At 46.3% G+C, this 25322-nt stretch overlaps 1 protein-coding gene and 1 pseudogene across 3 annotated transcripts in view; one reads left to right on the top strand and one right to left on the bottom strand.

Annotated features, from left to right (window-relative positions):
• LOC139016878 (aldo-keto reductase family 1 member D1-like) overlaps positions 1–22222 on the bottom strand; it is a 50866-nt gene extending 28644 nt beyond the window's left edge. For 2 of the 3 annotated variants that reach the window (XM_070425053.1, XM_070425055.1), the window contains exons 1-3: positions 22130–22222; positions 17486–17653; positions 1816–1932 (exon numbers count right to left, since the gene is read on the bottom strand). In XM_070425053.1, coding sequence (XP_070281154.1) covers positions 1816–1932; positions 17486–17653; positions 22130–22222 — 378 coding nt within the window. Of the gene's footprint in view, positions 1–1815; positions 1933–17485; positions 17654–22104 lie in introns of all 3 variants that reach the window. The other variant, XM_070425054.1, reaches the window with a different exon arrangement.
• On the top strand, positions 2057–2931 carry LOC139016880 (small nuclear ribonucleoprotein-associated protein B-like; annotated as a pseudogene).
• Positions 22223–25322: the final 3100 nt, after the last annotated feature.

Below are 25322 nucleotides of genomic sequence, written 5' to 3'. Positions count from 1 at the left end.
GGAATTCTTAGTTCCCTCTTTTGCTAATGCCAATTTGAGTTGGGTTTCTCCCATTTATAACAAGAGTTGTGACTAAAACAAAGGTGTTGGATATAGCAATTAATGAACAAAGAGTGTGGAATTGGCCAGGTCAGTATGAGATTGTGGATAGTGAGGATTCTCCAGCTGAGAATTGGATATTCTTGCTATGCAATAGCATGGCATCTTGTTAAATTGTTGCCTTGTTGTGTCTTGAGACTCTGACAACGGGCATACTAAGATTGGAGCTTTAGGGCACTTAGTAGGAAAACATTGGGTGTTAGTTTGTTGGCCATTTTTGCAGTCTTCAGTCAGGTCCTGAAGAAATATAAATGTGTTTATTGCTACTTGGCTTGTAAGATAAGTGGTAAGATCATATTTTGCTAAAACAGGTACTTTCTGCTTCTAGATGCCTCCCCAAGTGGCAGAAGTTCAGCTCTGAGCCTTCAAGAGTTAGAAAAGTCTGTGTCAGCCAGGAAAGGAAGGTAAGAATCCTAGAGGGAAATAAAATTGGACTTTGGGAGAATCCTTGTCCATTTCTCTCTGAAGACAAGATCTCAGGCCAATGATGCCACACCCAACAAAGGAGCACCATCCAATGAGATGGAGACTGGGTGCAAAGAATGCATGGCCTGTGCCACAGGCTAAAGATGAGTGGGAAGAAGGGTGTGTCTGGATGCTGGAAAATTAAAATATGGAGCACCGTTAGGTGACTATGTGATGGATTGATGGAGAGAATTTAAACTACAGTTGTAAAGACATGTTGTATTATTTCAAGTCAGAAGGGGCATTAAGCTAAGGACTTACTAGATGAGGGGGGATAGGATATTTCTTTACTAACATGCAGAAACCACAGGCTAAAGATTAGATACAAGAAGATTTCTAGTTTTAATTACTCTTTAATGCAGCTGACCGAATGTGAATTTACTGAAAGCCAAGCAAATTTTTAAGGGATATGGACTGTCCACGAAATCCCAAACTGGCCATTGAAAGCCTTTGCTTAACCAAGGCCATTGTGAAGCTTGTAAATTCTTATCAAGGATGCGCAAGAGGAATCTTTCCCAAAGTCTCTCTTGGATGTTACCATAGAGAAGAGTCATCAAGGAAAGAGCTTCCAGAGAACAGAACAAGGGCAGCCAGGTTGCTCTTGTGAAGGAAATCTGGGCACCTCAATGACCAGTTTCATTTTCAGTCTCTCCTTTCTCGGAGACATTTGAAAGCAGTAGGGATGTGTTCTTGGTGGTTAAATTAACACAGAGTCCATAGATGGAGAAAGTTTAAGGAAGAAGTGCATTTGAACCAGAGGAATAGCTATCACCATGATCTTGTTGCTGACCCCCCAAAAACCTGACCATTCTTTGGGTTATTTCCCTTTTTGGGGGTGGAATGTGAGTAAGTTTTCAGTTGTATATATTATTTTGCGTTATGTCATACAGGGATATTTTCATAACTATATGAGTGGGAAGAAGGGTGTGTCTGGATGCTGGAAAATTAAAATATGGAGCACCGTTAGGTGACTATGTGATGGATTGATGGAGAGAATTTAAACTACAGTTGTAAAGACATGTTGTAATAAAAAGTACATTGGATTAGGAATTAAGAACCATGGGATCCAAGCCTGAGTCTGTTACACATAATCTTTCTGGGCATTTGTTGGGTTAGGTCAGTGCTGTCTGACCTACAGTAACAAAACGATAACATTCTGTGGTCCTAAGTAATGAACTAGCTTTGTGCACATGGCTGCTGGCTCATGGCTGCCAAAGAGCAGAGGTCAAACCTTTAGGTGTCTGCACTCACCTTAAGAGCCATGGGCGTTGCCATGATGTAAAGATCAACATAATCTAGATGGAGGTCCTGGAGTGTCTTCTGCAGGCATGGGAGGACTCTCTCTGGTTCAAAATCTGTACCCCACAGCTGAAAGAATAAAAAGAGGATAATTAACGACATCCACTCTCTTTCAAAGAAAAGGGTACTGCTCTTTATTCTTTACAATGCATTCATTCATTTTACTGCATAAAAATGTTTATGCTGGAGCGGCGGGAAGCGGGCTGCAGGAGGGCCAGGCCTCGGTGCAGGCGAATCTGGCGGGAATCGGAGCCATCAGAACCGCCACCATGACTGTGGGCAAGAGCAGCAAGATGCTGCAGCACATCGACTACAGGATGAGGTGCATCCTGCAAGACAGTCGTATCTTCATTGGCACCTTCAAGGCTTTCGACAAGCATATGAATTTGATCCTATGCGATTGTGATGAATTCGGGAAGATCAAGCCAAAGAACTCAAAACAAGCGGAAAGAGAAGAGAAGTGAGTCCTCGGGCTGGTGCTACTTCGAGGGGAGAACCTGGTCTCAATGACAGTAGAGGGACCTCCTCCCAAAGATACTGGCATTGCCCGAGTGCCACTTGCTGGAGCTGCTGGGGGCCCGGGGATCGGCAGGGCTGCTGGCAGAGGAATCCCAGCTGGTGTTCCCATGCTCCAGGCCCCCGCAGGACTTGCTGGGCCAGTTCGTGGGTTGGTGGACCATCCCAACAGGTGATGACCCCACAAGCAAGAGGCACTGTTGCAGCTGCTGCAGCTGCTGCCACAGCTAGTATTGCAGGGGCCCCAACCCAGTACCCACCGGGCCGTGCAGGTCCTCCCCCACCTATGGGCCGAGGGGCACCCCCTCCAGGCATGATAGGCCCACCTCCTGGTATGAGGCCTCCCATGGGTCCCCCAATGGGAATCCCCCCTGGCCGAGGAACTCCAATGGGCATGCCCCCTCCAGGAATGCGCCCCCCTCCACCAGGAATGCGAGGCCTTCTTTGATCCTTGGCCACAGAGTTACGGAAGTAGCTCCACAGAGGCGTGGTCCCGGTCCACCAGGGCCACACTCCCACAGCCCGGTTTGTTTGTTATGCTGTTGTACTTGGAGTCTCACCAGATTGTCTGGTTTCCCTTACAGGGCCCCCTCCCCCAGGAATGCACCCACCAAGGCCCTAGACTCATCTTGACCCTCCTCAGCTCCCTGCCTGTTTCCTGAAAGCCTGTACATAGTCCTTGTGTTTCTTTGTGCCTGAGAAACAGCATTTTCTTAATAAACTCTTAATAGGATATTTAAAAAAAATGTTTATGCTGAAGTTTCATCTGAGTATAGGATAAGCTGATATAACTCTTGACACCCATAGTATAACTTTATCAGACTATAATATCAGAACTGCCTTAGCTGGTTTGGCAAGGTGGATAGAGTGTCAGCCTGAGGACTGAAAGGTCCCGGGTTCGATTCCAGTCAAGGGCACATGCCCGAGTTGCAGGCTCGATCTCCAATGAGGGGCGTGCAGGAGGCAGCTGATCAATGATTCTCTCTCATCATTGATGTTTTATCTCTCCCTCTTCCATCATCTCTGATATTAATAAAAAAATATATTTTAAAAATGAATATAATACCAGAATATGTATCCATATGTTCGTTGCAGCTTTATTTACAATAGCCAAGATATGGGAGTAACCCAAGTGCCCATCAGTAGGTGAGTGGATAAGGAAGTAGTGCATCTATGCAATGGAATATGACTGAGCCATTAAGAAGAATGAAATATTGCCGTCTGCAACAGCATGGGTGGACCTACAGGAAACTGTGCTGAGTGACATAAGACAAAATGAGAAAGGCAAATGTCATATGATTTCACTTATACCTGTAAGCTAGAAAACAAAATAAATCAACAGGCAGCAACAGATAAAGACTCACAGATGCAGAGACCATTTGAATGGTTGCCAGATGGGAGGAGAGTTGGGGGGATATGTGAAAAACATGAAGGGATTAAGAAGTACAAATTGGATTTGTAGTAACAGGATAGTCATGGGGATTTAAAGCATAGCATAGGGAATCTATACGAATAAAAGCCTATGTGGTTGTCACACCCTCACGCTGTCACACTGTAACAATTTATCAGCAGGAGACTGCGTGTGCAGCAGATACGAGTGGATTGGCGGGTACTTGACACTGTGTGTGCGGCACGGAGGCAGGACCCCTGGCTCTGGCCTACCTCTTTTGGGCAATCCATTGAGGAGCTGTGGATGGGTGGGTGGGGCTTCTCTTCTTTGGGGAGATCGATTGTGGGGCTAATGCACTGTGTGAGGGCACAGGCCAGGCTGGGGCCCCCCCTCCCCCTGAGTGCATGAATTTCATGCACCGGACCTCTAGTATAGTCAATAATATTGTAATAACTATGTATGGTCTCAGATGGGTACTAGATTTATCAGGGTGAGCACTTTGTAAGTTATATAAATGTCTAATCACTGGGTTGTACACCAGAAGCTAATATAATATTGTACATTAGCTGTAATTGAAAGATAAAAAATTATTTTAAAAATAAGAATAATGGACCTAAAGATTCAGAGACTTTAAGATTCACCTGAACCACAGAGGACCTAATTTGGAGACAAGCCTTCCTCTGTGCAGTGCTAATTTCCTAATTGACTCTCAGTAATTATACTTTTCCTCACTGTGTAACTAGGGAGCATGTACCTGAATAGTTGTGCTGACCTGGCCCCTTTATTTTCATGTCACTCTGATAAAGGATGTGCTTCATTTGAGCAAGAAATATGATTGTGTGGACATCTTCACTGGATCCTTCACATTGTCACGGGCAATGCAGAAGCTGGTGAAGTTTTAAATTATTGCAAAGATTTAGATTTCCTCCTACTGTCTTTTGTTCTCATTTGGTTATACTCAGACTCCAGGGAAATTTTGTCAATTCCTACTAAGAAGTTACTGGATGTCTATTTGAAACGATAATGTCACCAAAACGGCAGGGTATGAGACTTATCCCACAACAAGGCCAACAATTAGACAGCTAACCCTGAGTGAAAATGGGGAGATGTTGGTCAAAGGGTATAAACTTCTAGTTATGAGATGAGTAAATTCTGGGGAGCTAATGTACAGCATGGTATTTGAGGTTAATGATACTGTATTGCATACTTTAAAGTTGCTAAGAGAGTAGGTCTTAAATGTTTTCTCACCATAAAAAAAGGAATGGTAATGATGTGAAGAGATGGAGGTGTTAGCTAACATTATGGTGGTAATCATTTTGCAATCCATAAGTGTTTCAAATGAACATGTTATACACAAATTCACATAATGTTATATGTCAATTATATCTGTACTAGAAGCCCAGTGCACAAAATTCACGCACGGGTAGGATCCTTAGGCTTGGCCAATGTTCAGGGCCAATCAGGACCTCCTGGCTGACAGCTGCTGGCCAGGGCCTCCCTTCCCTGGCTGTCAGCTGCCTGCCAGGGCTTCCCTTCTCCAGCTGCCAGCTGCTGGCCAGGTCCTTCCTTTATTTTGCACAACGCCCTGGTGGTCAACAAATGTCATAGTGAGCGATTGAACTCCCAGTCTCCCTGTTGAAATCCTGAGGTGACAATTTCCACATTAGGTTTTTATATATATACTTGAGGCCCGGTGCACAAAAATTTGAGATTTATGTGCTGGGTCCCTCAGCCCAGCTTGCGCCCATTCACAGTCCAGGACCCCTTGGGGGATGTCCACCTGTCGAATTAGACCCACTCCCTAGGGGATCAGGCCTAAGCTTGCAGTCAGACATCCTTCTAGCAGCCAGGGAGCCCTTGGGGATGTCCGACTAAAGGCTTAGGCCCTCAAGGGATCAGGTCTAAACCGTTACTCGGACATTCTTAGTGCTGCCACGGAGTTTGGAGAGGCTCCTGGCACCACCACTGCGCTGGCCAGCCATGAGCCAGCTTCTGGCTGAGTGGCACTCCCCATATGGTACTGCACTGACCACCAGGGGGCAGCTCCTGCATTGAGCATCTGCCCCCTGGTGGCGAGTGCACATCATAGCAACCGGTCATTCTGCCATTCAGTCAATGTGCATATTAGCCTTTATTATTATTATATAGGATGTCCCTATTTTCCCCCTTTTGCCCCCTGTACCCAGTCCTTGCCCCCCACTTCTCTCTGGCCATCACCATAATGTTGTCTGTGTCCATGGGTTGTGCATATATATTCTTTGGCTAATCCCTTCTTTAAATTCACTTCTTTAAATTTGTATTTTCAGATAAGTGCTTATAACTGCACTATTATATATTTTCTATTCTATCATTTAGAATTAAGATTTTTTTTAATTGAACCCTTGTAAATTTTAGCACAATTTAATAAATTATGCTAGAAGCAACTAGGAGATTTTTCATGTAATGCAGATACATTTCAATTAATATTATATTAATTTTTAAACTTTTTAATATTTTAATTTGAAATAATCTCATACATCTAAAAAACTATAAAATATTACAGCATATTATATGTACCCTTCACCCAATTTCTTAGGTGTTAATAATTTAAACATAACCATTATACAACTAACAGAATTTGGAATATATTTTTCTTATAATCTCTTTAATGTTACTTAATCCATTTACTTTGTTTTTGTTAATCTTCACCCAAAGGTATTTTTCCATTGAATTTTAGAGAGAGTGAAGGGAAAGGGAGAGACACATTGATTGGTTGCCTCCTGCACATGCTTTGATAGGGACTGGGGATCAAGCCAGCAACTGAGGTACATGCCCTTGATGGAATCGAACCTGGGACCCTTCAGTCCACGGGCTAATGCTCTATCCACTGAGAAGAACAGGCTGCAGCTTAATTCATTTACTTTTAATCTATATGTGTCTTTATATTTAAAGTGGGTTTTGTTTTTGATTCACCCTCATAATCTGTCCATTACTTGGTGCATTTATGCCACTGACTTTCAGAGTGCTTACTGATAGAGTTACTACCATATCAGGCGGCTTCTGGGTCTTCTGGGTCCCGCCCTGCCTTGCCTTTTCTTCTTCTTTTTTTCTAAGACATTTCAATTTATTTAAAAGAGGCCAATATACAGGATATAAAGGGTATGATATTTACAACAGTACAGTAAATAGGTTGGTTTCCCGGTAGGATCAGTAGTCTTTCAGTGAGTATTAACCCCCTTTCCCCTTAATGCTCAACCCAGCTGGCAGACAAACAGCAACAGTGGGGGGGGGGGGGGGGGGGGGGAGATGGGACTGCAGGATAGAAAGTCTCCCTGAAGGGATTAAAAATCACGTAGATGCTAAAATGTCCACAAGGGGTCTTGGGGGTGAGGGCTGCCTCTGCCTCATTCCTTTGAGGGCTTGGCAGCAGGAATGCTGAGGGATTTGCCCCAAACTAACACACGGCCCACCTTGAGCCTGTAAATCTTCCACCCATGGAATATTCCCTTCCTGAGAGAATCAGCCCTAATCCCTCAGCCAGGGCCTGGAGGAGCTGCCCAGGCCGTGAGCACAGCCAGGACTGTGGGCATTTCATGGCATTTCCACTCCCACTCCAGCTGCCTAACAACTCTGCACTGCTCCCCTCCCCCACCTCCCCCGTCACTCAATCAGGACACTGTGCACAGGAGGGTACACTGGTTTTCCCATGCACATTGGGAACTGGCTGTTTCTGTTTTCTGGAGTAAAAAGGTTCCGGTGGGTCGGGTAAGGTCTCTGCTTGGCAAGAAGTTTGGTAACAGAGCCACTGACCACACCCACCTCCTCTGGGCATGGAGCAGCTTCGGCCCTCAGAGCTCATCTCTCCAGCAGAACTGAAGGGAAGATCTTGTGTACCCTTCTGTCCCTCACCCTTCACATGCCCAGAACCACCAGTGTCACACTTCCTAATTCCTATCACTGTATTTCATTAGTTCCATGCTGTTTTACTAATCATGAATCTAAACAGATTGGTTCAAAAGGAGATCCTTCTATTTTTAAAGTAGCTGGGGCTTCTGGGGGAAGGCCTTGCCTTGCAGCCCCTGGCCCCAAGGCAAGACTCGCTGAGGGGGGCTTCTGGGGGTGGGCCTTGCCTTGCAGCCTGGACCCGCTGATGGGTGGTTCCCGGGCCTCAAGGCAAGACCTGCTGCTGGGGGAGGACCTTGCCTTGCAGCCCTGACCTGCTGATGGGCAGTTCCCGGGCCCCAAGGCAAGACCCTTTGCGGGGCTTCTGGGGGCGGGCCTTGCCTTGCAGCCTGGACCCGCTGATTTGCGGTTCCCAGGGCGCAAGGCAAGACCGGCTGCTGAGGCTTCTGGGGATGGTCCCCACTGGGGTGCCTGGCCAGCCTGGGTGAGGGGCTGATGGCTGTTTTTAGGCTGCCCGCACCCCCTTTAGGGTGGGGTCCCCAGTGGGGTGCCTGGCCAGCCTGGATGAGGGGCTGATGGCTGTTTTTAGGCTGCCCACACCCCCTTTAGGGTTGGGGTCCCCACTGGGGTGCCTGGCCAGTCTGGATGAGGGACTGAGGGCCTTTTTCAGGCTGGTGGGTGACTGAAGCTCCCAACCTCTCCTGTTTTTCTTTTTTCTTTTTTTTATTCTGGGATTTATTTACCTCCTATGGCTATCACTGGAACTGAGAGCCGACTTTAGCTCTGAGGCCGGCTCCAGCTTGAGGCCTCGGCTGCTGAAAGCAGGTTATCTGGGCTTTGTTTAGCTTCTATAATTGAAACTCTGTTGCCATCACTGGCACTCTAAGCTCTGAGCCTGCTGACGGCTGAAAGCAGGTTTCTGGGCTTTGTTTAGCTTCTATAATTGCAACGTCGTTGCATCCGGAGCTCAGAGCTGGGCTGCCGCAGCCCGGGAACATTGGCTTCCACCGTCACTGGAGCAAGCAAGCCTCCTGTTCACTTCAGCTGCGTGGCTGCCAGCCGCCATCTTGGTTGGCAGTTAGTTTGCATATCCTGCTGATTAGCCAATGGGAAGCGTTTGGGGGTATGGTCAATTTGCATCTTTCTCTTTTATTAATGTAGACTAGAAGCCTGATGCATGAAATTCGTGCAGGTGGGGGGGCTCTCAGCTTGGCCTGCACCCTCTTGCAATCTGGGACCCCTCACTTCTAACCGCCTGCCTGCTTACTTTTTACTGCTTGGTCTTAGCACTGCTGTGCAGGCAGGAGAGGATCCCGCCACCACCACTGTACTCACCAGGCCTGAGACCGGCTTCTGGCTAAGCATCACTCCCACTGTGGGAGCGCACTGACCACCAGGGTGCAGGTCCTGCCTTGAGTATCTGCCGCCTGGTGGTCAGTGCACGTCATAACGACTGGTCGTTTTGGTCGGTCTGCCATAACAGTCACTGGGCTTTTATTATATAGATATCTAATCTAATAAAAGAGAAAAATGCAAGTTGACCACACCTCCGCTATACCTCAAGCCAATCAGAATGACCATATGCAAATTAACCCAACCAAGATGGAGGCGGGCAGCCAGGGAGCTGGAGCAAGCAGGAGGCTCTGTTGCCCCGGTGATGGAGGAAGCCAAGCTTCCTGCCTTCCCTGGCCGGCTGTGGCCTCCGCTCAAGGCAACAAAGTTTCAATTATAGAAGATAAATAAATTCCAGATACCTGCTTCCAGCCAGCCTCCATTGAGAGTTTGGGTGGCTGGTGGCCGTGATCAGCCTGCAAACAGCCATCAGGCCCTCACCCAGGCTGGCCACACCCTCATGGGGTGAGGGTCCCTGCTGGGTGGTTTGGCCAGCCTGCAAGCAGCCATCAGCCACTCACCAAGGCTGGCCAGGCACCCCAGCAGGACCCCCCCAACCTGAAGGGGCTATGGCCAGTCTGAAAATGGCCCTCAGCCCCTCACCCAGGCACCTCAGCTGGACCCCCACCCTAATCCAGGACACCCTTCAGAGCAAACCAGCTGTCCACCACCCATGCACCAGGCCTCTATCTACACTAATAAAAGAGAAACATGGTAATTAGCGTACGACCGCTACCCTTCCCATTGGCTAATCAGCATATCCTTATGCAAATTAACTGTCAGCCAAGATGGCGGCCGGCAGCCATGCACTGAAGCGAGCAGGGAGGCTTGCTTGCTTCAGTGACGGTGAACTCCAACGTTCCCCGCCTGCCACTGCCGGCCTCTCAGCTGCAACTCTAAGCAACTATGTACTATGTTGCAAATAAGAAGCTAAACAACACCCCAGAAACCAGCTTGACTGAAAGCCAGCCTGACCGCAACATTGTATTGATGTTTTCAGCAGCGAGGCCTCAGAGCTAAAGCTGGTCCAGAATAAAAAAAAAAAGAAAGAAAAAAAGGAGCGGTTGGAAGCTTCAGTCACTTGCTTCTGGAAAACAGCCCTCAGCCCCTCACCCAGACTGGCCAGGCACCCCAGTGGGGACCCCCACCCTGATCCAGGACACCCTTCAGGGCAAACCAGCCAGCCCCTATCCATGCACCAGGCCTCTATTCTATATAGTACAAGGGTAATATGCCTCCCAGCACGGTGATCAGCGTGACAGGGGGCAGCGCCCAAACCCCCTGATCGCCCTGCGGCTCTGTGTGTGATGGGGGGCGGGGCCAAAACCTCCCTATCCGCCATGCTCTGTTTGTGACAGGGGAAGGCGCCCCAACCCCCTGATCAGCCTTGCTCTGTGCCTGATAGGGGGGAGCTCCCCAATCCCCTGATTGCCCTGCGGCTCTGTGTTTGACAGGGTGCAGCTCACCAACCCCCTGATCAGCCCTGCGGCTGTGTGTGTGACGGTGTGGCACCCCAACTCCCCCCCCACGGGCCCTGCTCTGTGTGTGACAGGGTAGAGCCATAACCTCCCCATCGGCCCTGCCCCGAGTGTGACAGTGGTGGCGCCCCAACCCCCTGATCGACCCTGCTCTGTGGGTGATAGAGGGTGGCGCCCCAACCCCCCTGATGGGCCCTGCTCTGTGAGTGACAGGGTAGAGCCATAACCTCCCCATTGGCCCTGCCCTGAGTGTGACAGGGTGCAGCGCCCCAACCCCTTGATCCGCCCTACTCTGTGTGTGACAGGGGGCGGTGCCCCAACTCCCCTATCAGCCCTACTCTGTGAGTGACGGGGGAGCTCCCCAACCCCCTGATCGGCCCTTCTCTGTGATTGACAGGAGGCAGCGCCCCAACCCCCTGATCGGCCCTGCTCTGTGCATGACAGGGGGTGGCGCCGCAACCTCCCCATCGACTCTGCTTTGAGAGTGTGAGGGGGCGGTGCCCCAGCCCCCCAATCGGCCCTACCCTGAGCGTTACTGAGGGTGGCATCGCAACCTCCCGATCCGCCCTGCTCTGTGCATGACGGGACGGCGCCCCAACTCCCCAGTTGGCCCTGCTCTGAGCCTGACCAGGGGCTGCACCTAGGGATTGGGCATGCCCTCTGCCACCCGGGAGCCGGCCTAAGCCAGCAGGTTGTTATCTCCCGAGTGGTCCCAGACTGCGAGAGGGCACAGGCCGGGCTGGAGGACCCCCCCTCCACCCCCGCGAGTGCACAAATTTTTGTGCACAGGGCCTCTAGTCCTATATAATAAAAGGGCAATATGCAAATTTACCCTAACAGCAGAACGACTGGGAATGACTTGTCACTATGATACACTGACCACCAGGGGGCAGACGCTCAATGCAAGAGCTTCCCCTGGTGGTCAGTGCACTCTCACATGGGAGGAGCTCTACTCAGCCACAAGCCAGGCTGATGGCTGCCAGTACAGCGGTGGTGGTGGGAGCCTCTCCTACTTCCTCAGCAGCGCTAAGGATGTCTGACTCCAGCTTAGGCCTGCTACCCTCTGGCAAGTGGAGATCCCCCAAGGGCTCCCAGGCTCCCAGAGGGATGTCTGACTACAAGCTTAGACCCAATCCCCCGGAGAGCGGGCCTAAACCAGCAGGTGGTCATCCCCTGAGGGGTCCCAGATTGTGAGAGGGCACAGGCCAGGCTGAGGGATCCCCTTGAGTGCACAAATTTTTGTGGACCGGGCTTCTAGTATATGTATATAGCTGGAAAAAAAAGTTAATAAGATAAACATAGATAGCTTAACAAAAAAAAAGAAAAATAACTTATTCTCGAAAGAGTTAGGTAATGAAAGAATAAGGCTTGGATTGTCAAGTAGGAACATGTGTACCTTTAAAGTCTGTACACATAAGTTGTTGAGGGGTAGTAAGCATCTCAGGATAAATTAGTACATCTTTTTGAAGCATCAAATTTGCTGAAAGATTTCTGTGGGAAAAAAGTTCTATCCTTTTTGTCACAAGTAAGGGCAAGCAAAACTAGTAAAATGTGGTCTTGATCTTTTATTTATTATGTCAGGAAATCATTTTATTTTTTTAGCCTTGAAAGCAAGACAAGAGAAAACTTCAGGTGGAGAGCATTGTGGGAAAATGTTTTTTGTTGTTACTGTGGGCCCCTTTGGTGTTATTGCTGCCACCCCATGTCAGTGAAAATTCTGTTTTTTTATATTTTAATTTAAAAAAAACCATGTACTACTGGCTTTATAATAGGTACTGTTTAAGTATTTTGTAAATGTTAATTCATGCTAACATTATGAAATAGTTTATTTAATTCAGTGTGATTTTTCCAACATGATAGATACTGCAACAGGTTTAAATATTTACCCAAAGGAAATTTTGGGGTTCATTTTTCTTTGTGCTTATTAAAATCCTCATTCTTGCATGAAACAAACAAGGATAAATCATGCAGATAATGTAAAAGTTTAAAAAATTTTAAGATAAGTCAGTTTTCAAAAGTCTTTCTGGCTTTGGACAGGTTGCTTTGGCGTAGGTCCTCACAATATGAATTCAAGTTTACTCCTCTGTGGAAACATTTGGAGAGCACCTATTTAACGTTTAAGGTTTTACTCTGATGTGAGACTGTAATAATAAAATCTTTAGGTATCAGAATTGTAAAGCTATAATAAAGTGAAAAGCTTCAGGTTGATATTTTGGGACAGTGGCTCCGTGCAGCCCCTCAGAATCATAACCCATACGTGGCTGGTGATTTGGGGAACTGAAAATCCCTGGAGAAATTGGAAAGAGACTGAGTAGGGAGCTGGAAGGAGGGGAGGTCTGGGGAGAGGGTGAAATTAGAAACAGTATCTTTTTTTCTTTAGGTTCCTCAGGAGAATTGTATTATAAGTTCTTTAAAGTTCTACAGCTTTATTCCTGCAAAGCTGCCTGTAAATATAGATTCTTTATTACCATTGGCTTTCAGTTTAATTGTGATGCTTTATTTTTCTGATTGCTCTTCAATGGATAGTGATATATAACACTGGATATTTAAATTGCTCACAAGGCAGTGATCTAAACAAAAGGTGGTCTATCCATACAATGGGATACTATTTGGCCATGAAAAGTAATGATATTCTGATCCATGTTACAACTTGGATAAACCTAGAAACATTATAGTAAATGAAAGAAGCTAGACGAAAAGACCATATTTTATGATTCCATTTGTATGAAATGTCCAAAATAGGAAAATGATAATGATCACAATAGAAATTAGATAATGATCACAATTGACTTGGGGAAAGGGATAAATAGAAGTGATTGCTGGTGGGCATGGGATTCTTTTTTTTAGAGTGATGAAAATATTCTGAAATTAGGTAGTGGTTATGGTCATGCAACTTTTGTGAATATACAAATAATTACTTATTCAAAATGGTAAACTTTTGGTACGTGAATTATAGCTCAATAAAGAATTAGTGCCCTATGATAAAATACATAAATATAAGTAATCTATCCTATATAATAAAAGGATTATATGCAAATCAACCAAACAGGGAATGATGGGTCGCTATGACGCACATTGACCACCAAGGGGCAGACGCTCAATTCAGGAGCTGCCCCCTGGTGGCCAGTGCACTCCCACAGGGGAAGGGCCTCTCAGCCAGAAGCTGGGCTCATGGCTGGGGAGTGCAGCATTGGTGGTGGGAGCCTCTCCTGCCTCCTCAGCAGCGCTAAGGATTTCAGACTGTAGTATAGGCCTGCTCACCACTGGCAAATGGACATCCCTCGAGGGCTCCCGGGCTGCCAGAGGGATGTCTGATTGCCAGGTTACGCCCAATCCCCCGGGGAGCAGGCCTAAACCAGCAGGTGGTCATCCCCTGAGGGGTCCCAGACTGCAAGAGGGCACAGGCCATGCTGAGGGATACCCCCCCCCCTGTGCACAGTTTTTTGTGCACCAGGCCTCTAGTATGTATAAAAAGCCGAAGTGACTGTCCAGCTGTTCGACTGTCTGACCAGTAGCTATGACACGCAATGAACACCAGGGGTAGATTCTCCGACTGTTAGCTATGATGCGCACTGACCACCAGGGGGCAGATGCTCAACACAGGAGCTGCCAAGGAACAGCAACTTGGCAGAGTGCCCTCCCATACTCTGGGAGCTCTTGGGGGATGTTGGACTGTCAGTTTTGGCCAGACCCCTGCAGGCCAGGCTGAGGGACCCCATCTACTGGAGGAACCCCGCTCACTCAGCAGATGCCCTCTGAGCCTTGGCGCTGCCCCAGGTGTGGCTGGCGGGGGAAAGACCATAGGAGGTTGGCTCCAGGGCGTGTCTGGCCCATCTCGCCCAGTCCCACCACACTGGCCATCTTCTAATTACTTTCCTTTCAATTTGCATGAATCCATTCACCGGGCCTCTAGTAAAACCTTAAAAATCCTAGAAGAAATTACAGGCAGCAAAATCTCAGATATCTCTACTAGTAATATGTTTACTGATACATCTCCTAGGGCAGTGGTCGGCAAACTGCGGCTGGGCAAACTGCAGCTTGCGAGCCTCATGTGGCTCTTTGGCCCCTTGAGTGTGGCTCTTCCACAAAATACCAACTTCTGCGCATGGGCCACGAAGTTTCAATCGCACTGTACATGCACGCCTGCACGTGGTATTTTGTGGAAGAGCCACACTCAAGGGGCCAAAGAGCTGCATGTCGCTTGTGATCCGTAGTTTGCCAATCACGGTCCTAGGGCAAAGGAAACTAAGGAGAAAATAAACAAATAGGACTCCTTCAAAATAAGAAGCTTCTGCACAGCATGAGAAACCATCAATAAAATGAAAAGGGATCCCACAATATTTGGCAATGATACATCTTACAAAGGGTTAATATCCAAAATATATAAGGAGCCCTCGCTTGTTTGGCTCACTGTATAAATTGTTGGCCTGCAGACTGAAGGGTCCCAGGTTTGATTCCAGTTAAGGGCACATGCCAAGGTTGCATGCTTGATCCCCAAGAAGGGACATGCAGGAGGCAGCCAGTCAATGATTCTCTCTTATCATTGATGTTTCTAACTCTCTCCCCCTCTCCCTTTCTTTCTGAAAATCAATAAAAATATATTTAAAAACATCAAAAATCCCAAAATATATAAGAAAGTCATACAACTTAACAAAAGGAAGAAAACAATCCAATTAAAAAATGGGCAAAGGACCTAAATGGATACTTTTCAAGGTGGATACACACATGGCCAAGAGACATATGGAAAAGTGCTCAAGAGGCAGTTCCATATTTAATTTTTTGAGGAAACTCCATAATGTTTTCCATAATGGCTGCACCAGTCTGCATTCCCACTAGCAGTGTACTAGGGTTCCCTTTTCTCTACATCCTCGCCATCACTTGTTATTTGTTGATTTACTGATGGTAGCCATTCTAACAAGTGTGAGGTGATACCACATTGTGAGGTGATACCACACACAGAGCAGGGTCGATCAGGGGGTTGGGGAGCTCCCCCCTGTCATGCACAGAGCAGGGCCAATCAGGGGGTTGAGGAGCTCCCCCCTGTCGCTCACAGAGTAGGGCCGATAGGGGAGCTGGGGCACCGACCACTGTCACACACAGAGCAGGGTGGATCAGGGGGTTGGGGCGCTGCACCCTGTCACACTCAGGGCAGGGCCAATGGGGAGGTTATGGCTCTACCCTGTCACACAGAGCAGGGCCCGTGGGGGAGGGGGGGGGTTGGGGCGACACACCCTGTCACCCACAGAGCAGGGCTGATCAGGGGGTTGGTGCGCCGCACCCTGTCAAACACAGAGCCACAGGGCAATCAGGGATTGGGGAGCTCCCACCTATCAGGCACAGAGCAGGGCTGATCAGGGGGTTGGGGCACCTTCCCCTGTCACGAACAGAGCAGGGTGGATAGAGAGGTTGTGGCCCCTCCCCCTGTCACACACAGAGCCGCACGGTGATCAGGGGATTGGGGAGCTCCCCCCTATCAGGCACAGAGCAGGGCTGATCAGGGGGTTTGGGCGCTGCCCCCTGTCACGCTGATCCCGGTGCCGGGAGCCTCGCTGCTCTGCTGATCCTGGTGCCGGGAGACATATTACCCTTTTACTATATAGGATAGAGGCCTGGTGCATGGGTAGGGGCTGGCTGGTTTGCCCTGGATCAGGGTGTCCTGGATCAGGGTGGGGGTCTCCACTGGGGTGCCTGGCCAGTCTGGGTGAGGGGCTGAGGGCTGTATTCCGGAAGCGGGTGACTGAAGCTCCCAACCGCTCCTTTTTTTCTTTTTCTTTTTTTTATTCTGGGCCAGCTTTAGCTCTGAGGCCTCACTGCTGAAAACATCGATACAATGTTGCGGTCCGGCTGGCTGAGGCCCGGCTGAATGAAAGCCGGTTTCTGGGGTTTTGTTTTGCAACATAGTACGTAGTTGCTTAGAGTTGCAGCTGAGAGGCCGGCAGTGGCAGGCGGGGAATGTTGGAGTTCGCCATCACTGGAGCAAGCAAGCCTCCCTGTTCGCTTCATTGCATGGCTGCCAGCCGCCATCTTGGCTCACAGTTAATTTGTATAAGGATATGCTGATTAGCCAATGGGAAGGGTAGCGGTCATACGCTAATTACCATGTTTCTATTTTATTAGTGTAGATAGATACTATGTGCCAGAAAAAGGATCCCTTACTGTTTGAGAAAGCATGGAGGGACCTTTAGCGTATTATGCTAAGCAAAAATAAGCCAGTCAGAGAAAGACAAGTAGCACATGATCTCACTCATAAGCGGAATTTAATGAACAAAATAAACTTATCAACAAAATAGTTCCAGAGACATAGAAGCATTGAACAGACTGTTGAATAACAGAGGGAAAGCGAGGGAGGTTGGCTGGGTGGGAAGAGATAAATGAAAGAACTTGTATGCATGTGTGTGTGTGTGTGTGTGTATGTGTGTGTGTGTATAGATATATCTATCTATCTATCTATGTCTATACACACACACACACACACACACATACACACATATTAAATCCATGGTCACAGACAATAGGATGGTGAAGGCCTGGGGTGGGTGTTCGAGGTGGGCTAGAAGGGCTCAATGGGGGACATATGTCATTCTTTCAACAATAAAGATTTAATAAAAAAAAGAGTTAGTTATCTATGAACAAATTGGCACAAAAGAAGGCATAAATGTTTAAAGAAACCTTTAGCAAATGCTTCTGTAATATGAATCATCTCCTCCTTTCCCTCCACTTCCATAATTTTGCTCTATAGACTTGATTCTTTGCATATTGTTTTAAATCCGTGCCCATGTATAAGGAAAGCTTTGCCCGAAGCCCACTTCAAGGGCATTATTAGCCCCTAACATCTTGGCAAGAGTAAGGAATTTGGCAGTTGAAAATTCAATCCTCTTCATGAGTCCAACTTTCTTGGGCAGAGAAAAGTGACATCAGGTCCATCATTAATATGAGGGGACGGAGGGTGAAGGGAAGCTCTCACCTTTCCGCAGTAGAAAATATCCTCTCTCTTCACCCTTCCTTCTGCTATCTTCTCTCTGATGGCCTCCTCCACTTCGTGCTCATTCCGGTAGAAGTAGGCCCCATCAATGTGCCGGTACCCAAGATCGATGGCGAGCTTCACTCCTGCCCTACAGCTCCCCTTAGGGGTCTGAAATAAAGGGGTTGAAGTTTGGGAGAAAAGAAATGAGTCTTTCATTTAGTTTAATCGGTATTAATCAGGACACTGCTGTAGAGTGAAAATGACAAATTCCCAATTCCATGGTGTTGTGATTGGAAGATGGTATCTAGAGGCTGGAGAAACTGACCTTCTAGGGAGCATTCCATCCTCAGTGGGAGACTCCATCCATCCCAGGTCTGCCCTTAGATTTATGGTTTCAGAAATGTGACTTGATCAATGTTACCAGTGACAAGATAGTTCATGGTTTCCATGCTATAGGAAGGCACAGTTCATTGACATAGGTTAGTTATAAATCAAAGTTTTGGGTGAATAAACTGAGATATAGCCACAGAATGGAAAACTAACAGGTAGTAAAAATGAATGAACTATTGATATACACAGCAACATGGATGAATATCAAATAAGTATACTGAAGAAAAGAAGCAAGACAAAAAAGAATGGGAACAGAAGATGGTGGCTGGCAGGATGGGTGTGAGTGAGTGAGGGGGTGAAAGGAGTGTGGATGTATGTAGTGTGTGTGAGTGAGTAAGGGACAGGAAAATCTAGCAGGAGTATCAGAGGCTGGCAGACCAGGCTCTCCTGGGCAGGGAGCCCCTACCACTGCTGCAGGCACTCTCCAGCCTGTGGGGCTCAGGCATGGAGCCCAGACCATCTTGAAGGGGAGAGTGGCCGCCTCTAGGAACTCATCAGCACAACCATCTAGACTGGCTTTGGACACTTCCCATGACCCTGCAGCCACACCAGCCAAAGTCCTGCTTCCCTGCCCGCAGACCTGCAGACCTTCAGACCCTAGGATGTCCATCTCCAAGGGTTCACGGATCCCACAGCAGTAAGTGTGAATTCTACCTCCCAGGCTGCTGACCTCCAGACACCAAAGTTGCGTTTCCACTGCACAGGCCTCCTGAGCCCATTGCCTGGCTCCCGGGTGCCTCTGTGAGCCCCCGCTGGGTGCGCTCATATCCAAACAAGGAAACACAGCCCTGACAACAGAACCTGGGACTTCCCCCTCCCCACCTGCCTGCCCAGAGACACCACAGTTGCTTGGCTTCAGCAAGTGGATCCCTCTGAGCCTGCCACCCTGGCAGGCGGCTCCCAGGTGTCTCCGTGAGCCGCCATTGGGTGTGCTCATATCCAACCAAGGGAACAAGGCTGCGGCAGCAGAAACTTGAACTTCCCCCTCGTCAGCTGCCGACCTCCAGTCACCGCAGTCGCACTGAGCCAGCACATAGGCTCCCTGAGTTTGCTGCCCCAGTAATGTGGCTCTTGGGTTCCTCTCTGAGCTGCTACAAGGTGTGACCCTGGTTGCCGGCAGTTTCTCCACTCCAGCACATGGGCCCCTGAACCCACCGCCCCAGCAGAGGGCACTGGGGTGCCTCTGTAAGCCATCAGTGGGTGTGCATAGCTAACCAAAGGTGCACATCTCCTGAAACAGAAACTGGGACTTTTCCCTCTCCAGAGCTGGCAGCACACACGATCACGCCACTCCCATGTGTAGAGCCTGCGAGCACATAGCCCCGGCAGACAGTTCCTGGGCCCCTCTGTGAGCTGCCACTGGGAGCGTGCATCTCCAACCAAGGGCATACGGCTCCTTCAGTAGGATCCATGACACCCTCCCCCCAGCTGCCTTCCTCTGGACACCTTGGTGTGTTACTGAGGACTCACCTCCCCAGACAAGGTCACATTGTTTCAGCCACAGACTCCCCATATTCCCATATCCCCAGCTGCTGGCTCCTGAACACCCTCATAACTGAGAGAGGGAACTCACTTTGCCAGAGTCACACTGCCTTAACCGCAGACAATGGGATAGCCTTCCCCCACTGTCACGGGCTCTGGGGCCCTCATAGTAAGTTGCAGAGTGATGCTACCCCAGCAAGTCACACAACACTGGCCAAAGTCAGAGTACCTGACCCTCAGGCCCCGAGACGCCTTCCTCCCCGGCCATGGACTGGGAACTCACATTGAGCATGTACCTATGAGACCTCAGGCAACCCTTTCCACAAGGGCCGGAAACATGATCGTATCCACAACACCTTGCACAATGAAGCCAGGGGTGAGTCACATTGCCAATCCGTCAATGAACTTCATCCACAAATAAGAAACTAACATTCAAGATGCAACTACATCAAGAGAACCCACATAGCTCAAGTAGGGGGCTCCACTAGATCACCAAGCCCAGGAGACCTTAGAGACCACATCACTGGAACCCCCAAACCACCAACTACATCACACCACCTTGAAAAGGACCTGGGTAGAAAAGCAGTTGGATCTATGACATAGAAACAATGAAAACGTTACAGCAAAAAATGGGGAGATAAAAAAAATCCCCAAAGGTAAGAAAAAGAAGATCACCAGAAAGAGACTTAAATGAAATGGAGGCAAGTAACAGGTCAGAGAAAGAATTCAGAGTAATGGTTAATAAGCATGCTCAAATGTCTAGATGACAAATACATACAACTCAATGAGACTTATAAGGAGCTGAATGAGAATGTCCCTAACATGAAAAGGAACCAAGAGGAAATAATGAATGACCTACCTGCAATAAAGAACACAGTGGAAGGCTTCAACAGTGGACTAGATAAGGCTGAGGACTGCATCACTGAATTAGAAGACAAGGTAGGAAAAAACACACAAACACAGCAGCAACTGGAAAGAAAACAAAAAGCAGGAGGAGAGCCTAAGGGAACTTTGGGACAACACAAAATGAAACAACATCTCCATAATAGGGGTACCAGCGGGAGAGGAAGCAGAGCAAGGAATAGAAATCCTTTTCAAAAAATAATGACAGAAAACTTCCCTGATATTGGGAAGAAAAAAACCATACAAGTCCAAAAAGCACATAGAGTCCCCAACAAGTTGAACCCAAAAAAGATCGACACCAAGACACATCATAATTAAATTGGCAAACATCAACGACAAAGTAAGAATCTTAAAGGCTGCCTTAGAGAGACAGAAAGTTACCTACAAGGGATCTCCCATTTAGAATAAAAACTGATTTCTAAACAGAAACACATCAGGCCAGAAGGGAATGGAATGAAATATACAGTGATGTAAAGCAAGGGACTGAATCCAAGAATACTATACCCAGCAAGGCTATCATTCAAAATTGAAGGTGGAATCAGGAGCTTCTCAGACAATAAAGGGCTAAGAGAGTTTATTACCAAGCCAGAAATGCAAGAAATGCTCAGCAGCGGTTCTCAACCTGTGGGTCACGAACAATGAAAATACATCCTGCATATCAGATATTTATATTATGATTCATAGCAGTAGCAAAATTACAGTTATGAAGTAGCAATGAAAATAATTTTATGGATGGGGGTCACCACAACATGAGGAACTGTATTAAAGGGTCGCGGCATTAGGAAGCTTGAGAGCCACTGTAGGGACTGCTATAAAAAGAAGAAATTGAAAGGCAAGAAGGAACATAAGAATGAAGAATAAAAATGGTGACAAACAAGTACCTATCAATAATAACATTAAATGTATATAATTAAATGCTCCAATCAAAAGACATAGGATAGCTGAATGGATAAGAAAATGTGACCCATATATTTGCTATCTACAAGAGACCCACCTCAAAATAAAGGATTTACACAGACTGATAGTGAAAGGGGTGGAAAAAAATTTTTCATGCAAATGGAAATGAGATAAAAGCTGGGATAGCAATACTTATATCTGACAAAATAGACCTCAAAGTAAAGGCCACAGCAAGAGATAAGGAGGGCGACTTCATATGGAAATATTTTAAAAATCCACTATAGCAATAAGAGAAGGGAAATCCAATAAAAAAACATTCATGGAAGACACAGCCACTTTGCAAAAGATCTCCAAATGTCTAATAAAAATATGAAAAATTAATCTCATGTAGATTTAAAAGGAAGTGCAAGTTAAAACCACAATTAAAACCAGAGTTGCATACATTTAAAAAATCAGCAAATGTTGATGAGAATGTTCTCTCATACTGTGGGCTCCCTTTTCATTTTGTTGATGGTTACTTTTGCTGTGCAGAAGCTTATTTTGATATAGTCCTAGTTGTTTATTTTCTCCGTAGTTTCCTTTGCCCTAGGAGATGTATTTGTAAACATATTGCTACAGAGATGCATTTTAGACTGAACTAAAAATGATCAAATATGAACTTAAAAAAAAATCACAGGCCATAAACTCAGTAATTTCATGTGCTTGAGATCAATAAAATAAGAAGCACCCCGCTGAATTTTAGTCAAGAAAGCAGAAAGGTCCCATTCTCTAATCCAAGATCATTTTAAATCACAAATTGATTTAGTTTAATGTTTGGCTCAATACATTTCAGCCAAACAATAGTCCTTGGATGTTGCTTTCATTATTACAAAAAGTGAATCAATTAGATCCATTTAAAATGAATTACAGATTATACTTTACAAAAGTTTCTTATTTTAAAAAAAAACAATACAGAAAGAGACATAAAGTTACCAATTTAGGGTGTGCGTAGGTAGCAAACCCAATGATAGGAATGCTGTTTCCATCACTTAGAGGTATGCGGTGATCTGCTGCAGTGAGTTCCATCTTGGCGAGCCTAGGACTTCAGATTTCTAGGAGTGATTCGGAACACTTTGGACAGGTGTCCTAGGGCCTATTTAATCAAAGAAAGGAGGGCAAGAGGGAGGAGCCGGGGGAGGGAAGAGAGATTGACAGATCTATTTCTCAACCTGTTTTCTTCTAGGTTGTTATGGAAATACTGAGATTGTCCTTTGAACTATATTCGAGACATAAGAATAACTCAATTGAGAGTTTATGCTTATACCTCTGCAAAGAAAAGATTGAACAACAACAACAACAAAGGAAAGGAATCGAGTGGGGTTCTGTTAGGATGCTTTTGTTGCCAACTAACAGGTCTATCTCAAATTCTCTTAGAATATAAAGGAAATTTATTGGTTCATATTCCTGAAAACGTGAACATTAGGGCTAGCTTAAGGTGAGACTAGAGTAGTTCCTGTCCCAGAACTTCCCTGGAGATTCTGAGGCAGCAGGATGGGGCAGGGGTCTGGATTGCTACCACCTAGAGGTAAACTTGGAAACATTGGGCCAGAGGAACAAAGGAAAAAGCAGGAAACAGTTTCACACCCTCTGTCTCCTGGCTGTCTCAGCTGACTCTCCCCTTATCATTGAAAGACAGTAATCAGCCCTTGAAGTGACTCAGCTCCAGCTTCAGGTCCACTAACACAGAGCTTACCTCCTCCATAGCTCAACCATAACCCAGGAATGGAGTCTTTTTTGCCTCAATAGTCTTTTTTGGTTGAACCATCCATCGCTAAATCAATCAGAGTGGTCAAAGGAAATAAAAGACTGATTTGATTGCCTTAAGAGAATACTAGTAGAAGCCATTTCTACATGTGGAGTTGGGGTTAATCCTGTGGTTCTCAACTTTCCTAATGCCGCGACCCTTTAATACAATTCCTCATTTTGTGGTGACCCCCAATGTCATTGTTACAAATTGAACATAATTAAAGCATAATGATTAATCACAAAAACAATATGTAATTATATATGTGTTTTCTGATGGTCTTAGGCAACCTCTGTGAAAGGGTCTTTCGACCCCCAAAGGGGTTGCGACCCACAGGTTGAGAACCGCTGGGTTAATCCCTCCTGGGAACATTCTGGATGTTGTTAATGAAAGGGAAAGAAGTAGTAATTAGGGAAACAATGGTTATTTATTTTAATCTTCCTCTAAAGAACTCTGCAACAGTCCATGATGATGGAAGTGTCCTGAAATTTGCCTGAAATTGACTTGTCCTCTCTCTAAAAAATTCATTCTTGCTAATATACACACAGGCAGTGGATACAATAATTTCCATCAGCGTGGGGCAGTGTGGAATGTGGGCAGTAATGGTCCCCAATATCAGTTGTCAAATCAGTCCATCACTCATTGCCACCTTTGTGTGCTAAGATGTTAGCTAGAATATCTCTTTATTATTGACTTTCTAGCTCTATGAATTTTAGAACATGTATAGATTTATATAACTACCATCACATGTAGGATACTGAAACCTTCTATAACCCAGAGAATGCCTTCATGTTATTTCTTTATAATCGCCCCCTCCACCACCTGCACTTCCTGGAGAAGTCACTTCCTGTTGTTCATTCCTATTGTTTTATCTTTTGAGAATATCATATGAATGGAATCATACAGTATATATAGTCTTTTGAAATTGCCTTCTTTCAGTCAGCATAATCTGTTTGAGATCCAACCAGGTTGTGGCTTGTATCAACAGCTTTTTTAGTTTTTATTGTTGCATAGTCTCCTATATAATAAAAGCACAGTATGCAAATTGTCCCCTCAACTGGGATTTCATCTGGGAGTTCGACCAGGGGGCTGGGCCAGCCGGTGTAAAGGAGGGAGACCCCAGCTGGCAGCAGTGGTGGCAGCAGGCAACTTGGGGAAGGGAGGGAGACTCTGGTTGGCAGCAGTGGCAGCAGCTATAGGCGGCTGGGGAAAGAGAGGGAGTACCCGGCCAGCAGCCGGCAGCCACTAGGGACCCTACCAGTGCACGAATTTCATTTGTTTTCAATTTTTGGTGATTGTGAATAGAACTGCTGTAAACATTTGCATACAGGTGTTTGTATGAACATTAGTTTTTATTTCTCCAGTAGTGAGATGGTTGAATCATGTGGAGTGTTTGACTATTTAGGAAGCTGCCAAACTGCTTTTCTCAATGGTTGTAACATTTTGCATCCCCACCAACAATGCATATGAGTTGCAGTTGTTCTCCATCCTTGACACAATTTGCCATTGTTTGTATGTTTTTACTCTAGTCATTGGATAGATTTGTCATGGTATCCCCTGGTTATTTTAATTTTCATTTGCCATGTGGATGATGATGCTGAACATTTTTTCTTTTTTTTTTATATATATTTTATTGATTTTTTACAGAGAGGAAGGGAGAGAGATAGAGAGTTAGAAACATCGATGAGAGAGAAACATCGATCAGCTGCCTCCTGCACATCTCCTACTGGGGATGTGCCTGCAACCCAGGTACATGCCCTTGACCGGAATCGAACCTGGGACCTTTCAGTCCGCAGGCCGACGCTCTATCCACTGAGCCAAACCGGTTTCAGCTGAACATTTTTTCATGTACTTATTTGACATCTTTATTTCTTCTTGGTGAAGTGCATATTCTAGTTTTTTGCCTATTTTTTAATTTGTTTGTTTGACTTAGTGTTGAGTTTGGAGATTTCTTGGTACATTTTTGATATATGGTATTTACTGGATATGTCCTTTGCAAACCCCCCCCCCCCCCCCCCGCCAGTCTGTAGCTTGCTTTTTCACTCTCTTAATTGTGTCTTTTATGGAACACAAATTTTTAAATTTTGTAACATTCATTTTTTTGTACTGTGTTTTGAATCTGACCTCCAGATTCTCAGGTCATTCAGACTGTGTATGAGGTTAAGTTGGAAAGCACACTTGTACCTTACCTGTACAATGATGAGATTAGTAGTATTTAGTCACATCAACATGCAGTTTCGCAAAGACTATGACTAGAGAGGACATTCCTAAATGCACAGAGTAGTCTGACATTGACTCATAATGGGAGTGCTGACGTCATTAAAGCTAATGGGAATACCTTGAGATGTGGAAATTTAAGTCTTTGAGAACTTCAATAATTTT

Source organism: Myotis yumanensis, unplaced genomic scaffold (genome assembly GCF_028538775.1).
Source record: "Myotis yumanensis isolate MYYU_CA2020_CCGP unplaced genomic scaffold, mMyoYum1.0.hap1 SCAF_9, whole genome shotgun sequence".
Taxonomy (NCBI): Eukaryota; Metazoa; Chordata; class Mammalia; order Chiroptera; family Vespertilionidae; genus Myotis; species Myotis yumanensis.
The sequence above is the reverse complement of the archived record's forward strand: the minus strand, read 5'-3'. Positions and strand labels throughout refer to the sequence as shown.